The sequence below is a fragment of the Alternaria triticimaculans genome, assembly GCF_023758025.1.
Source record: "Alternaria triticimaculans strain BMP 0046 chromosome Unknown scaffold_7, whole genome shotgun sequence".
Taxonomy (NCBI): Eukaryota; Fungi; Ascomycota; class Dothideomycetes; order Pleosporales; family Pleosporaceae; genus Alternaria; species Alternaria triticimaculans.
The window spans coordinates 319,009-334,373 of NW_026055964.1; the positions used below are offsets into that span (position 1 = coordinate 319,009).

Below are 15,365 nucleotides of genomic sequence, written 5' to 3' on the forward strand. Positions count from 1 at the left end.
TTTTTTTTCGTTTTATCGTCCTTGTCTTCGGCGTTCTTCTGGGGGAGGGAAGCTGAACGCGTGGGCCAAAGTGTTAAACTTTCTTTCTCCCTCCTCCCGATGTCTGCGGGTTTGACCGGTTTCACGTTAACTAGCATACTTGCGAAGCTTGTATACTGGTTTCGAAACGGGAAGGGAGAGGAGAGTATCTGGATGCGGTATCTTAGGAAGACATGTAGTTTTAGTCGGTCTATGAACTGGGTGGATGCTGTGTCTATGATCTTTCTTGTGCCTCCGCACAAATGAAATTGACGTGAATGTGAACATGCGGCTCACTTACGTGAGAATCAATGAAGAACAGCAGGAGACTTTGCGGACCAACTGGGGGATTTACCGGGTTCACCATGTCAGACACGTCGCACACAGTTGCACGATAAGCAGCGAACTAAGACTCAGGGCAACTGCTGATGGCCTATCGACCCCACTTCGTGTGTATACATCAATGAGGCTGCAACACAGAGTCTTTGACCGGAGAAAAACAAAACACAAACAAGGCGGGGGCGCATGGGAACATGTTGATTGGATATGATTTCATCTAACGATTCGGTCCCATTCGTCTCAGCCTAATGCGACAAGACAAGACAATAGAGGCCATGTGTGCTGGCACAAGCGGGAGCCTGGCTCTCGTGAAACCACGTTGCACGAATCAGTTCAACTCATACTTCATCTCGTTTCTGTAGTACGAGAGCTTCGGGGCAAAGATGCGTGAAGGAAGTACATCAGGTTCTTTGCTCAAGGCTTGCAGCGGCCGAAGTAGCGGGGGTACAGGCAGCAGTCGCGGACGGTGTGCTGCTTGCAGAGCCAGGCGAGGAAGCGCTCGAGACCGAGTCCGTAACCGCCGTGGGGTGAGGAACCGTATCTAAAGGGCTGTGTTAGCAAATCTTGAACTGGTGCAGAAATGTGTTGGTGGCTTTGGTGACTTACTTCCTTTGGTCGGTGTACCAGTAGTACGCCGCAGGATCGATACCTTCGCGTGCAAACGCACCCATCAACTCATCGTAGTTGTCCATCCTCATGCTACCTCCGACAATCTCTCCAACACCCGGCATCAAGCAGTCGACGCTCTCGGTGACCCGCGCATCGTCCTTATCCTTGAGCATGTAGAAAGCCTTGATCTCTGTGGGGAAGTGGGTCAAGAAGATGGGCCTGTTGATGATATCCGTCATGCGACGCTCAGCAGCCTCAGCAATATCATCACCGAACTTGTGCGGCTCGCCGTCTTCATTGGGGATCTCGTGCTCGACGAGCCAGTCAATAGCGTCTTGGTACTTCATGCGCTTGAATGGTCGCTCCGGGAGTTGGAACTCTGGGTTGAGGTCCATGATGTATTGCTTGACGACGGGGTCGGCCATTGTGACTTCAAGGACGCGGCACATAACTTCTTCCAGGTGGTTAAGTAGGTCGTCGAAGTTGATGTAGTCGAGTTCGGCTTCGACGTGCGTGTACTCTGCCAGATGGCGGCGCGTGAGCGACTTCTCCGCGCGGAAAGACTTCTCGATACAGTAGACGTCACCCATAGATGGTAGGCAGGTCTCGAGGTAGAGCTGGGAGGACTGGGTGAGGTAGGCTTCTTCGTTGTAGTAGCCGAATTTGAAGAGCGTAGCACCGCCTTCGACCTGCGTCTGGACGAGCGCGGGCGGGCTGACCTTGCGTAATCGCATCTCCTTGTAGACTTGGTTGAAGGCAAACTCGACGGCATCACGGACGATCATGACCTTGGAGGCTGTCTCTCCGCGGAGAGTGAGGTGTCGCAGGTCTAGTAGTGTCGCGTGCTCAGTGTCTTTTGATACTCTGTTGGTGATGGCATCGTCACCACCGGCCGCCTTCCATCCATCGTGGATCTTGTAGTAGTCGACGTGCAGTTCGCGGTTGTTGGGTGCGTGTGCACCCTCTGGAATCTTCCTCAGCTCTCCAAAAATCTCCATGCTGGTTTCGCGGGTCAGAGTAAGGGCGTCGTAGGTCTTTGCCAGGTTGCCGGTGAAGATGACTTGCATCTGACCGTAGCCGTCTCTTAAAGTAACGAACATGACATCCTTTTGTCTCCGCTCACGATGTACACGACCAAAGACGCGTACACGTGTGCCCTTTGTGTCCTTGCCATCTCCCAGTGTAATCTTCTTCGAGTCGGTGTCGTCGAGCTTGATCTTGATGGGCGCTGGCAGGCTCTTGTCCTCTTCTATGACAATCTTTTTAGCCTCGTCTAGCACCTTGTTGCGGTCGTGCTCTTCCTTCATGCGCTGCGCAAGCAATTGCTGGTCCTTCTCCTGCTTCTTCTTCTGTGTCTTGGCGTAGTTGACGGCCTTCTTCATGGCCGACTTGGCGGCATCCTTCCATTCTAACCTCGATGTCGCGTCGGCGCCCTCTGCGATCTCGCCAGTGACACTCTTGCGGGTGAGGAACTTGGCTGTCTCGCCGCGGGTGAGGACAGCGTATCCGAGTGATTTGTAGGGCAGCGATTCGTCGCCGGTCTGCTCTGGGGTGTCGTGACCGACGTCTTCGTCGATGTAGTAGGTGGCTTCGGCCATGGTTGCGGGATTGGGGTATCGTGTGGTGTTCAATGGGTGGTTGTTGCGCTCCGAAATATATTGGGTGGCCGCGGGGTGCTTGACTCACCCCTCCAAGGCTCCGTGCACGCCTATGTGAAGCGCGACATGTATCGATAAGGACTTATTGTTCCTGCGCCGCCTCCTTATCTGTCGGTGAAGAGTCATATCAATGCGTTTCCCATTGATAGAGAGCTGTATACTAGACACGTTTTCCCCGTCGGCTTACGATGTGTTCCTAATGATCGCTCATTGCCCAGATTGAACGTAATGCTTCCAAGGTTTGGTGCGACTTGACGGCTCACTCGTCTCACATCACAATCTGGACTTAACACGCAAGCTCACATGATAGAACGATTTGACATGATGCACGCCATATGTATGAGTGCATCTGTAACTTGGTACATGGGCTGACTGACTGCATTGGGGCATTGCAAACCAAGGCCGCTGTAATTCCGCGCTGACAAACGGAAGACCTCCGCTGCGTATTGTTGATTGTTTCGTCAATTATAAAAGTTACGCGATACAACAAGAGAAGTGCACTCAAACGTCAAGATAGCGTTCAGTTTGAAACATGGCCGATCCAAATCTCTACACGTATCCGTCTCCTCTGAAGGGCTACGAAGGTATGGAGCCATTGCCGGAGTATGTTGCCCTTGAACACTTTACCTGTGATACCTTCCGACCACGATCACATATTTGTTTGGAGCACGTGCTAACATTTTCAAGTGAGAAGGCCGAAGATGGCAAATCCTATGCAAACCCACCAGCCGAGAAGAAGAGCGAAGCATACAAGTCCTTTGTAGCTCCTATAACCAACGGAATTCGAGGAGGCTTCGAGTAAGTCTTAAATTTGAGATGCAGTTATCTATGTATTTGACAGCAACTAGCGTCCACATTTACTTCCTCCAGTCTGATAATGAGGAGGTCAAGTTCGCCAACGAGTTGTGGGAACGGATACGCCGCGAATGTAAGGACAATATCCATATACTCAATATGCTAGGATGCTCATACGACACGAAGTCCCCGAATTGCGCATTTACCGAGTATGGGACCGGCCTATTGGACCCCATCCTCTCGCCATGTTCGAGGTCAACATTTTCACGCCCGGTATGTATCGAAAGACCTCACCTCTATGCCTATGCTGACGACTAGTAGAGCAGTTCGGTGCTTTCATTCCCTGGCTCGTGGTCAACAGGGGGCCATTGTCTGCACTGATTCACCCAAACACCGACGATGAGTTGAGAGACCACACTCAAAGAGCGACGTGGATGGGGCAACCGCTGCCTGTGAGCACAAAGATGTTCAAGAAGACGGCGGAGACATTGTGAGAGTAATGGTGGGGATTGTAAAGTATGAATATGATTCAGTGGTATCTTCTGGTGCACTGTACTCCATGAGAGTCTTCGCGCACTGGTGCCGGATTTGATAGGATCTCTTCGTCCAAGTCGTTGTTGTGCCTTCTTCCAGTAGCACTTCTCCCTCAGCGACATACTCTCGATGCGACCCGCGTGACCTCTCAAGATCAATCAATCGGTGCTTTATGATAACGACGTGTTTCTTGTGCGTCTCATGCTTTCGCAGTGTCCAATGTTCCTCATACTTTGGTCTCGCCCTTCTTCTTTTTCTTGGTCTTCTTCGCCTTCTTCTTGTCTCGCTTCTTGAGCCCACTCATGCCTGTCTTACACGCCTCGGCATACCGTGCGTAGAATGCGTCCAAGTCGTCTGGCTTCACCACGGTGCTCAGTATTATCTTGGGAATGTCCTCTCTGTCGGTGCCTGCCTTCTTGTCGCTGCCGTTGTTGTGTGCGCGAATTAGGACGGGTAATGGCTCGTCAGGATGTGTGTCCCATAATGGGTCATCGGCGACCTTGCTGGCTGGAGGAGGTGTAGCAGAGGTACCGAATGTCATGCGCTTCTGGACTAGGTAGACGCTGCCGTGGCCTTTGGTGCGCGTGTACTCGAAAAGATTGGCGAGCCGTGTGAAGAACTGCAACAGTCAGCCTTGAACAGGCGCTTCATTAATTGATTTCTCATACCTCCTCGTTGGTTAGGTGGTCTCGCGCCATGGTGAAAGTCGAGTGCTATCGTGCGCGCGCCATGTAGTAGTTGGTTGCATGGATGGTGGGATGCCCGCGGCCGTCCGTGTGGAGCGGAGACGCGGGGATTCTCTCACCCAAACTCCGACTTCTCGAACTTTTTTGCGACCGTACCGTCGCGACCATCTCAACATGCGCACAGCTTTCGGAGGGCCCAAACTGCCCGTGGAATTGAGAAACCAGTTCGGTAATATTCTCAGCTAATTCTGGTAACGTTTTAGTGCTAACATCAGCAGACCCAGCGAACAACAACCGACGAAATGGACCGCGCAATGGGCCACCGAATCGCAAAGACAAGCGCAAGGCCGATCGCGTAGAGAAGAAGCGCCAGAACAAGCAGGTCAGACGGCCAGCACCCTCGCATCCACACAATGGCCGCGGACCACGTCGTGAACCCGACTCGGACGATGAGGACGAGGAAGAGGAGATAGACTGGGACAACATCGAATCCGACGCCACACCACCCCCGATAGCTGCGAAGGAGTCGCCTAAACCGTTGAAGGGCATCCTCAAACCGAAACCCTCACAGCCCAAGGAAGCGTCGCCGCCGCCCCCTAAACTATCGCGCGCCGCACAGGAAAAGCTGGCGCAAGATGACGCTGAGATTGCAAAGTTGGAGAAGAGGCTAGGCGTGAAGAGCAAAAAGAGGTCCAAGGGAGCAGACGATGGTCTGGACGACATATTCGGCGACCTTGGAGATTTCAGTGACGAAGAGGATGCCCAACCTACAAAGAGGAAGAGGAAAGAGGACGACGATTGGCTCGCAAGCAAGAGGCGGAAAGCCTTGGGTCAGGAGTCGAGTGAGGAAGAGGACAGCGAGTCGGAAGGTTCCGCATTTGACGAGGACGACATGGATCTGGAAGAGACAGGCTTCGACGAGGACGGCGAGACTGAGGATGGTTCTGAAGACGACCTGGGCTCAGTTGAGGACGACAACATGGAGGATGCAGAACCGGAAAAACCACGTATACGAGAGAACCCATACATCGCTCCCGTAGCCGCGAACGCCCAACCGACCAAGTACATACCACCTGCGCTGAGAGCAGCCCCTGCTTCAGATACAGAAGCTCTGCTGCGTCTCAAAAGGCAAATCCAGGGCCTCTTCAACAGGCTCTCAGAAGCCAACATTTTGTCTATTCTGAAAGAGATTGAGAACATCTACCAAAACAACCCTCGAGGCTACGTCAACAATACACTTGTCGACCTGCTCGTTGGCATGTTGTCGGATCCAACAGCTCTCCTCGACACCTTCCTAAACCTACACGCTGGTTTCATCGCTGCGGTGTACAAAGTCATCGGACCTGATTTTGGCGCGCAAATAGTGGAACGCATTGTCGCAGAATTCGACCAACACTACCAACCGAACAAAGACGGCAATGGAAAGCAGACGGCAAACCTGATATCTGTAGTGGCAGAGCTGTACACGTACCAGGTCATTGGCAGCAACATCGTCTTTGACTACATCCGATTCTTCCTAGACGAACTTACGGAGATCAATACCGAACTCCTACTGAGAGTAGTCAGGGCATCGGGCCCACAATTGCGACAAGATGATCCAACTTCACTCAAAGACATTGTCGTCTTGCTGCAAAAGTCTGTGGCTAAGGTTGGCCAGAACAACCTACCCGTCCGAACAAAGTTCATGATTGAGACGATCAATGATCTCAAGAACAATAAGATGAAGACAGGCATAGCCAATTCCGCACTTTCGAGGGAGCACACGATACGCATGAAGAAGCAGTTAGGTACTCTGAATTCGAGGAACCTCCGAGCAACCGAGCCGCTACGCGTTGGTCTCAAGGACATCAAAGACACGGATAAAAGAGGCAAGTGGTGGCTAGTGGGAGCGAGTTGGCGTAATGAACCTGGAAACGAGGAGAAGCCCGAGGAGTCAAAGCAATCTGGCAAGACTTCAAAAACCATCGATGTTGAGGACGACGATAGCGAGGTCGATCTCGTGCAGCTTGCCCGCGAACACCGCATGAACACTGATATTCGACGCGCCATCTTCGTCTCTATCATGTCTGCCAGCGACTTCAAAGACGCTCAAATACGACTGAACAAGCTCAACCTCAAGAGATCGCAGGAGGCGGAAATTCCACGGGTCATTGTGCATTGCGCCGGCGCCGAGAAGACCTATAACCCATACTACACAGTTCTCGCCCGAAAGGTCTGTTCAGATCACAAGACACGAAAGAGTTTCCAATTTGCGCTATGGGATATCTTCAAGAGTCTAGGAGAGAAGCAAGATGGCGCAGATGACTCGGATGATGACGATGACGATGCAGGTGCTGACACATCTCTTCGCAAACTTGTCAACCAAGGCAAACTGTACGGGACACTGATCGGCCGGAAAGCTCTACCCATCACTAGCCTCAAGAACCTCAACTTCCCTTACTTGCAGCCAAAAACCAAGACGTTCATCGAAGTCTTGCTAGTCACGACGATTCTGGAGTCGTTCAAGGCATCTAAATCGAAGGACAAGCGAGACGAGCGGGCAGTACGCGAAGTATTCGTAGAGGTGGACCAGGCTCCTGAGATGATTGCTGGGCTGCAGTTTTTCCTCAAGAAGGTTATCAGCAAGACAGAGATCGTCGAGAAACATGAGAGAGAGACTGTTCGATGGGCTTGCAAGTCAATAATAGACATGTTGACGAGAGTACTGGCCACCACGACGTTGACGGAGGACTGAGAATAGGAAGGGATGAGTCATTGCCGTTACATATAGCCAGAATACCCTTTATTTGCCGTATAGAGTAATGCGATACCGGTTGCCGGGACATTGAGACGAAGATGTTACGGAGTAGACGTGAGGCACTTTGTCAGCTTGGCGCCACCCTTGACCCTACGGAAGCCGCATAGACCTTCCCGGCCGAGCTCCGCAAAAAGCTCAACCACATCTCCCATCCCACGCCCCATCCATTGACGCCTGTCATCCCCGCCGTACACTTCACGGCTTCTCTTGGTAGCGATTCTTCGGTAGTCTCCACCATGTTCCGCTCACTGGCACCCCGCGCCATGCAGAGGGCGACGCGGCCCGTCTCCCAAAAGACATTTTGCGCATCCAACATCTACTTCCAGAACCGGTTACGACGAGGCTATGCGTCCGAGGCTGGTAAGTCGCATTACTACGAGGTTTAGAGGGGAGCATGTGCTGATTGTTGGATAGAGGACAAGGACCTAGTCATCATCGGTGGTGGTGTCGCAGGCTATGTCGCAGCCATCAAGGCAGGACAGGCGGGCATGAAGGTTAGCGACGACAGACGTGGCGATTGCGCAGCTCAAAGGCTTACACGGCGATAGGTCACCTGTATCGAGAAGCGTGGCTCCCTCGGTGGAACCTGCTTGAACGTCGGCTGCATTCCCTCAAAATCGCTCCTGAACAACTCGCATCTCTACCACCAGATTCTCCACGATACAAAGGGTCGCGGTATCGAGGTCGGCGATGTCAAGCTCAACCTCCCCGCCATGATGAAGGCGAAGGACACATCCGTCTCCGGTCTCACCAAGGGAATCGAGTTCCTTTTCAAGAAGAACAACGTCGAATACATCAAGGGCACTGGCGCATTCCAGGACGAGCACACCGTCGCTGTCAACCTGACCGAGGGTGGCGAGACCACCGTCCGCGGCAAGAACATCCTCATCGCCACTGGTTCCGAGGCTACACCCTTCCCTGGCTTGACCATCGACGAGCAGAAGGTCATCACAAGCACTGGCGCTATTGCGCTCCAGGAAGTGCCAAAGAAGATGACTGTCATTGGCGGTGGTATCATCGGACTTGAGATGGTAGGAATCATCCTTTGAACCATATAGCATTTCTAACGATTCGTAGGCTTCCGTATGGTCGCGTCTCGGCTCTGAGGTTACCGTTGTCGAATTCTTGGGCCAAATCGGTGGCCCTGGCATGGACAACGAGATCGCCAAGCAGACACAGAAGATCCTCACAAAGCAGGGTCTGAAGTTCAAGCTTAACACCAAGGTTACCGCCGGTGAGGTTCACGACGCTGGCGTCAACGTCAGCGTTGAAGCCGCCAAGGGTGGAAAGGAGGAGACCGTATGTTCATCGCATACATTTGTGTTTAGAGAGAATGCTAACCATTACAGATCGACTGCGACGTCGTCCTCGTTGCCATCGGTCGCCGCCCATACACCTCCGGTCTTGGTCTGGACAACATCAACCTCGAGACCGACGACAGGGGCCGCCTGATCATCGACCAGGAGTACCGCACCAAGATTCCCCACATCCGCGCTATCGGAGACTGCACATTCGGACCTATGCTTGCCCACAAGGCTGAGGAGGAGGCTGTCGCCGCCATTGAATACATCCACAAGGGTCACGGCCACGTCAACTACGGTGCCATTCCCTCCGTCATGTACACCCACCCCGAAGTCGCTTGGGTCGGCCAGAACGAGCAGGAGCTCAAGGAGGCCGGTATCAAGTACAAGAACGGAACCTTCCCCTTCTCCGCCAACTCAAGAGCCAAGACCAACCTCGACTCTGAGGGTATGGTCAAGTTCCTGGCAGATGCCCAGACTGACCGGATATTGGGTATCCATATCATTGGTGCCAACGCCGGTGAGATGATCGCAGAGGGCACTCTTGCTCTCGAATACGGTGCTAGCTCAGAGGGTGAGTCGAATACACTATCTATCTTTGCTGAACAAAGCTAACAATGTCCCAGATGTTGCCCGCACATGTCACGCTCACCCCACTCTCGCTGAGGCGTTCAAGGAGGCTGCCATGGCCACCTACGACAAGGCTGTTCACTACTAGATTCCCCTTTTTTGGTCCGGCTTTCCCTTTCTGCATCAGCGACATGATGTTCGAGCTCTCAAGCGCGCGAGCAGGGAGTTGTGAATAGTATTTTGTAGAATATATCTGATGCGTCATGCTTGCCAATTGAGTTTTCGGGATTGATGTGCATGTGATGATGCCCGCGGGTGGAGCCGGCAAGGCTGAGACATCCCTGCTAGTGGCGTTTTGTCGCGTGCACGTAACGCGTACCGCGATTTGAGATGCGGAAATCAATTACGCTCGCGTTTCCGCTTTCACGCATTCCTACCCCACACAAGACGACATGAGTAACGATGAGATTGAACAGCGCTGCACTGTGCTACGACAGGAACTGAAGGTCTGGGAAAAGAAGTTCGCCGCCGAAAACAATGGTCGGAAGGCGGGACGCGATGATATCAAGGCCAATGCCGAGATCTGTACGTATAGAGCGACGCCAGTAGCACTGGTGTCCTGCTAAACATGTGCAGCACAAATGTACAAGGAGTACAACAAGCTACGAGTACGGTTATCCAGCAAAGCCGCGCCGCAGACCCCCTCGAAGCGCGCCCCAAGCCGAAAAGCGAGCCTCGATGTCCAACGCACACCAAAAGCCGCGCCCAAGCCCAATCTTTCCACGCCGATGAAGAGGAAGAGGGAGGATGAAGATACACTGGAGAACGTGGATTACGCAGCCGAGCTGCTCTCCCCACAAGGACCTTCCGTCATAGGACCCACGCCTCAGCGCGATGGCATAGTGCTAGGTCTCTTCGACCAGCTCCCGTTCGCGCAAGGCACCCCGAGCAAACCGCGGACTGTACTAGGAGATGTAGGATTGAATGTTCCACAAACACCGAGTAGGAGACTACAAGATGCAGCAAGCGAGACGTCGCTAGAGTCAAGAGCACGGGGGGAGCGGACACCACTGTCAGCCGGAAAGCGATTCCTCCTGAATCAGTTTGTCACACCGAAAAAGAGGAGGTTAGACGAGCAGGGTACACCTTCGTCTACGACTCGAGGCCTTGCTACACCTGCATTCCTGAAGAGGGACAACGTCTTGAGCGCTATCGACGAGGTGGAGGAGCCCATATCACGTCCTGCGCCCTGGATGCGCCGCGGCCTGGGACGCAGTTTGAGTTCCATGATACAAGCGATGAGGAAAGACGAGGAGGACCAACTAGACGAGGAAGCGGATATTATGCGCGAACTGGAAATGGAGGAAGAAGGCATCGCCGTACCGAAGAAGTCTAGAGCGCCGCAGATCTTGATCGAAGATAGCCAGGCGGCAATGCCCCTAGGCCCGGACCGAGGCCTTGAGTCTGATGAAGACAGCGACGAAGAGCCAGAACTTGGTCGTGACGGCAAGCCGCGAAAGGCTTGGAAGAAGAAGGGCTTGAAGAGGCAGACACGGCGAGTGATAAGTAAGATGTGCTGTTTCCATCCAAAGAGCTACATGACTAACAACTTCTCAGTGCGTCCGAACGTCGTAAAGCCCAAACCAATACCAGCCGTACAGACACATGACGAATTAGACGAGGAGCAAGCAGCCGTCCCTGAAACACAAGTACCAGCAGACATAGCAGACGAGTTTGGTTCTGATCTGGATGGAGACTCCGACTACGCGAGTGACGCTTCACATACCCCGAGGAGACGGAAAGTGCCAGCAAAGAAACCAGAGCAAGCAAAGGAGAAGCCGGTCAAAGAGGGCGTCCTGAAGACGGCGGCCCGAAAGATCAAGGCTACGGCAAATGCCAATTATCGGAGACTCAACATCAAGGGCAAGGCAGCGACTGGTGGAGGTGGAAAGGGAAAGTTTGGGAGAAGAAGATAAGCAAAAGGGACATGATTTGACGATGTTCCGTCTGACGGTGGTGAGATGTGTTGGAACTACGAACCGGTCAGGCCATGGACATGTCTGCATGCCCCGATACGGTACTCTGAGTAGAAGATTTTCACACGAGTAATCTCTACGGTAGCACAAGGTAAGGCGTGGCGTGCTGACTACCCAATCGGTCATGCAAGGCAGACTCTAAAACGTGCAAGAAGGAATGTCAGCTGCAGTATCGCAAACAGAAGTAGACCAATACCAAAGCATACCAGTCGCCAATAGTGATATTCCCACGCTGGGACAATGTGACCGGCTAGGTCATCTGCATGGGTTGGTGCCTGGCACGCGTGGGATGTCAGGCTTATATCTTGAAAAGTGTTCAGATTATGATTATATTCCCAGGAACATGCTCAGCGTGTTTGACAACAAGTGAAGACTATGGCATATATTCGCTATCGTACGTTTGAAGGTTATGACGCGCCGTGGCGGTCGGTGAGCACGCAGCCCACGCTAAGGCCAGCACCTCCGACGCCGACGGTCCCCCGACGTAAACCACCGAAGCTTCCACTCGCCGCAACAAACACCCCAACCCGACCACGCCATCAACCCGCTCAATCCCCGCGCTCACCCTCCCCATCATCTACGACAACCACCAAAAGCGATACACCGCACACCATGGCCGAAAAGGAACTCTCCAGCGTGCTCCAGCAGCTCCACCAGACGCTCAAGTCGCACAACTACCAGCAATCCACCTCATTATTGAGCAAAGCCAAGATCGCCCTCCTCAACCTCAACGCCCTGATCCCACAAGAGAAGTCGCCACGGAAACACCTGCAGCTCGCGCGTGAGACGCTCGAACTCGGCGCCATCATCTCCATCCGCCTCAAAGACACCGAGTCCTTTACCCGCTACTTCCAGCAGCTGCAGCCCTTCTACTCGCTGCCAGAGTCCACACTACCTAAGGATGGCAGCCAATCGAGCAAGGTCACGGGACTGTACCTGTTGCTGCTGCTGAGCGAGGGCGACTACGCGGGTTTCCACACGCTGCTTGAGACGCTCGAGGTGGCGGCCGCTCAGGCGAGCGCGAAGCTAGAGGCTGATCCGTTTATCCAGTATCCGATTCGTCTAGAGCAGGCGCTTATGGAGGGGAGCTACGATAAGGTGTGGGTTGAGACGAAGAGTGAGAGGGTGCCTGGCGAGGAGTTTGCGCTGTTTACTGAGGTACGTCATTATTGTAGTTACCACCAAACACACTACATCCTTCAGAAGTTAAACCGGACTATCTGCTAACACGTCTTAGATCCTCATCGGAACCATACGCAAGGAAATCGCTTCCTGCTCCGAGCGCGCATACCCCTCCATCCCCATCTCCGACGCCAAATCCCTCCTCTTCCTCGACTCGGAAGGCAGCGTCGTCAACTTTGCGAAGGAGAGCGGTTGGGTTGTCAAAGATGGCAGGATATACTTCCCTCAGCAGGAGGATGAGTATCTGAACAGGGATATTTTGGTTACGAGCGATCAGGTTATTGAGAATACGCTGGGGTATGCGAGGGAGTTGGAGACTATTGTTTAAGGGACAACGAGACTGGTGGAGCAGAGGAGGAATGGGATAGGGTGGTGTACGATATGCATCAAGACACGTGGAGGATGGAGGATGAAGTATGGAGTGTACTGGTAGCAGGCTATGTGCTTGGCTGTAGCCTTACGATGAAGAGCAAGAACAATGACAAAATAAGAGTAATGATCATCATCATCATCCTCATCCCCAACTCGACGTCCAGACACGTCGTCTCCACAGCGCCCATTCTGGGGTATCGCTCTATATTTGGATTGCTATCGGAGCACGGCCCAAAACCACCACACATACACTGATCACATATAGATTTGGGTATAACAAGGACTGTCCACAACTCTCTTCTCCATGAAGGTGTGAAGTAGGTTCTTCAGCAGGGAACATGAACGTGTCGTGGTCTTCTTTTGACTCCAACATGGCGTAGTCATAGTTGACTTTTTTGGAAACACCAGCGAGGCAACCACAGTCATGAGTTGCTCGGGTCTAATCTTTGGTCCCGACAGATGCGTTTTTTCTGAGGTAGTAGAGAAGCAGTGAACCGCTATTTATGGTTCGGTTCTCAGAGCAGGCACACCCATACGCGATTGGTGCGACTTTTTGTTTTATGCAATGGAAGTGTTGGAGTAAAAAATGCGGACTCCTCGCAGGCTCGGTGTCGATTTATGACATTTCCCTCGCGCAAAGGCACCACCGTGCAACTAGATAATCGGTGTTTTGAGACCGACAAACATGAACTGGGCGGCTATGGTGTTCTGGTTCCAACATGGACTCGTCCTTCCAAGATTTTTGGCAATTTTGGAGAAGAAAGAGGAGGCAGACTCCATACAGATGCTCCCAATACATTTTGAAGAATGAAGAACTGGAAGATGGTGAAGGAAGATAGAAGACCGGCGGAGAAGAGGGGTTTTATATGTAGATGGTACTCCTCGAGGAGGGACATGCCATGCGGGACTTGAAGTTTTGAGTAGGGAAAGTTCTCGGTGATGGAGGAAGTGCATTTCCTTCTGCAGAAGACATGTCAAATATCGACAGCTTTTTTGGAGGGTTTTAGATGGAAGCTGATTAACCTGGGAATCACGAGGCTGGGTCATCAAACAGCCTGAATACTGGTTTTGGAAGAAAGAATCTTGGTTCATGGAGTGTCGCATGATAACTCATGCAGTCGAAGCTACCCGCATGGATAACTCGCCGATCTGTTTTTGGGAAGAGGAAGGAGGCCAACACATGGAGCAATCAGCTGATTTCTTTAGAAAATAGATAGGGGAAGTGTGATGGAGTGCCCGAGAAAGACGAAGTGGTGTTTATATAGGCCGCTCCTCGCGAGCCTGCTCATATTTCAGCTCTCGAGAAGTTTTGGTGTTGAATTGAAGAATCAGTAGGACCCAATCCCCATGTACGCGCTCGCTACAAGTTTTTTGTTGCTGCCCTTGTCGCGAAGACATAAGTCGTCCACGAAATATTTTTCGTACACCAGAACGCAAACATGATTCCACGGTCCCGGAGTTTCGGATTCTGAAGATTGCTGATTGAGTAGAAGATGATCCAGAGAAGGACCAGGTAAGAAGTTTCGATATATCGTTGTCCACTTCTCAGCTAGGACATGTAAGAGAGCTAATTGGCTGTTTGGAAAAAGAGAGGACAGAAAGTCATGGATGTGTACATTTTCACTTTTGGTGAATCTCGGAAAGTGTGTAGTATGAAGGAGAGAGGACAGCCGAGGAGGGCGAGCATTTATGTTCAACTGTTCTCGGTTTCTAGACCGGCCAAAGAAGGCCACAGCCCCATGATGTGAACGTTGCAAAGTTTCAATCCCCACATTCAGAAACTTGGATACAGTGACTCTGAATATAGTTTCAAGTGCTTTTACAACATGAGTTCTAGTTGAAGGTGTTTGGAAGCGAGAGATGTAGGGGAAAGAACCCGAGGAAGAACACATCGTTGTCTTTGTGATGTGTTTTGATCCGTTTCTGGGTCGGTCCATGAACTTGGGCATTGTTGTTTCGGAGAAGAAGAGGACAGCAGCGCATGGCTTTGTGCGCCTGCGGTTTTAGGTAAATATGGAAATTGGTGTGGAATGGAAAGCAAAGAGAGAAGTCGAAGGAGAGAAGTATTTAAGTACTTCTTGCCAGGCTCGTGCACTGACTCCTGCCTAAGACCGAGCATGGGTGATATCATGACCCCGGGGCACACTTCTCATGTTGATGTTGCAGACGTGGTTGTCTTTTGAGTACTTCCACAGCGAGGATCTCATGTAGTCCCACAACCAATCTTTCGAAACCATTAACAGAGACCGAATGTTTTTCGTTGCCGCAGAAACGATCTCTCTATATCCCAGTTGAATAAGGCTTTCAGAGTTGGACATAAGTTTTGAGAGTAAAGAGTCAGAATCAAGAAGAGTGAGAGAATGTTGGATTATGCGAACTCCTGTTCCACTCATGGCAGATATCTTCCCTTCTTTTGAGAAGAAGTGCGAAACCAGCACATGTAACCGTAGAACATAGACTTTGGATAT

At 52.0% G+C, this 15,365-nt stretch overlaps 6 protein-coding genes across 6 annotated transcripts; 4 read left to right on the plus strand and 2 right to left on the minus strand.

Moving 5' to 3' along the window:
* Positions 1-771: 771 nt before the first annotated feature.
* On the minus strand, positions 772-2,564 carry J4E78_005501 (uncharacterized protein; the record flags this gene model as incomplete). Its single annotated transcript, XM_049366120.1, has 2 exons — positions 772-898; positions 964-2,564. The coding sequence occupies 2 exons, from the start codon at positions 2,562-2,564 to the stop codon at positions 772-774; spliced, it is 1,728 nt and encodes a 575-aa protein (XP_049221846.1).
* A 592-nt stretch (positions 2,565-3,156) lies between these two features.
* On the plus strand, positions 3,157-3,913 carry J4E78_005502 (uncharacterized protein; the record flags this gene model as incomplete). Its single annotated transcript, XM_049366121.1, has 5 exons — positions 3,157-3,227; positions 3,312-3,422; positions 3,473-3,552; positions 3,606-3,692; positions 3,741-3,913. 5 exons carry the CDS (start codon positions 3,157-3,159, stop codon positions 3,911-3,913), a joined length of 522 nt encoding a protein of 173 aa, XP_049221847.1.
* Positions 3,914-4,179: 266 nt separating this feature from the next.
* J4E78_005503 (uncharacterized protein) lies at positions 4,180-4,651 on the minus strand (the record flags this gene model as incomplete). The annotated part of the gene is made up of 2 exons (XM_049366122.1): positions 4,180-4,572; positions 4,622-4,651. 2 exons carry the CDS (start codon positions 4,649-4,651, stop codon positions 4,180-4,182), a joined length of 423 nt encoding a protein of 140 aa, XP_049221848.1.
* A 162-nt stretch (positions 4,652-4,813) lies between these two features.
* On the plus strand, positions 4,814-9,455 carry J4E78_005504 (uncharacterized protein; the record flags this gene model as incomplete). Its single annotated transcript, XM_049366123.1, has 8 exons — positions 4,814-4,868; positions 4,915-7,340; positions 7,544-7,796; positions 7,851-7,930; positions 7,985-8,467; positions 8,514-8,735; positions 8,786-9,311; positions 9,364-9,455. 8 exons carry the CDS (start codon positions 4,814-4,816, stop codon positions 9,453-9,455), a joined length of 4,137 nt encoding a protein of 1,378 aa, XP_049221849.1.
* A 304-nt stretch (positions 9,456-9,759) lies between these two features.
* Positions 9,760-11,283, plus strand: SLD2 (DNA replication regulator sld2; the record flags this gene model as incomplete). The annotated part of the gene is made up of 3 exons (XM_049366124.1): positions 9,760-9,892; positions 9,944-10,873; positions 10,925-11,283. 3 exons carry the CDS (start codon positions 9,760-9,762, stop codon positions 11,281-11,283), a joined length of 1,422 nt encoding a protein of 473 aa, XP_049221850.1.
* Positions 11,284-11,955: 672 nt separating this feature from the next.
* J4E78_005506 (uncharacterized protein) lies at positions 11,956-12,853 on the plus strand (the record flags this gene model as incomplete). Its single annotated transcript, XM_049366125.1, has 2 exons — positions 11,956-12,501; positions 12,581-12,853. 2 exons carry the CDS (start codon positions 11,956-11,958, stop codon positions 12,851-12,853), a joined length of 819 nt encoding a protein of 272 aa, XP_049221851.1.
* Positions 12,854-15,365: the final 2,512 nt, after the last annotated feature.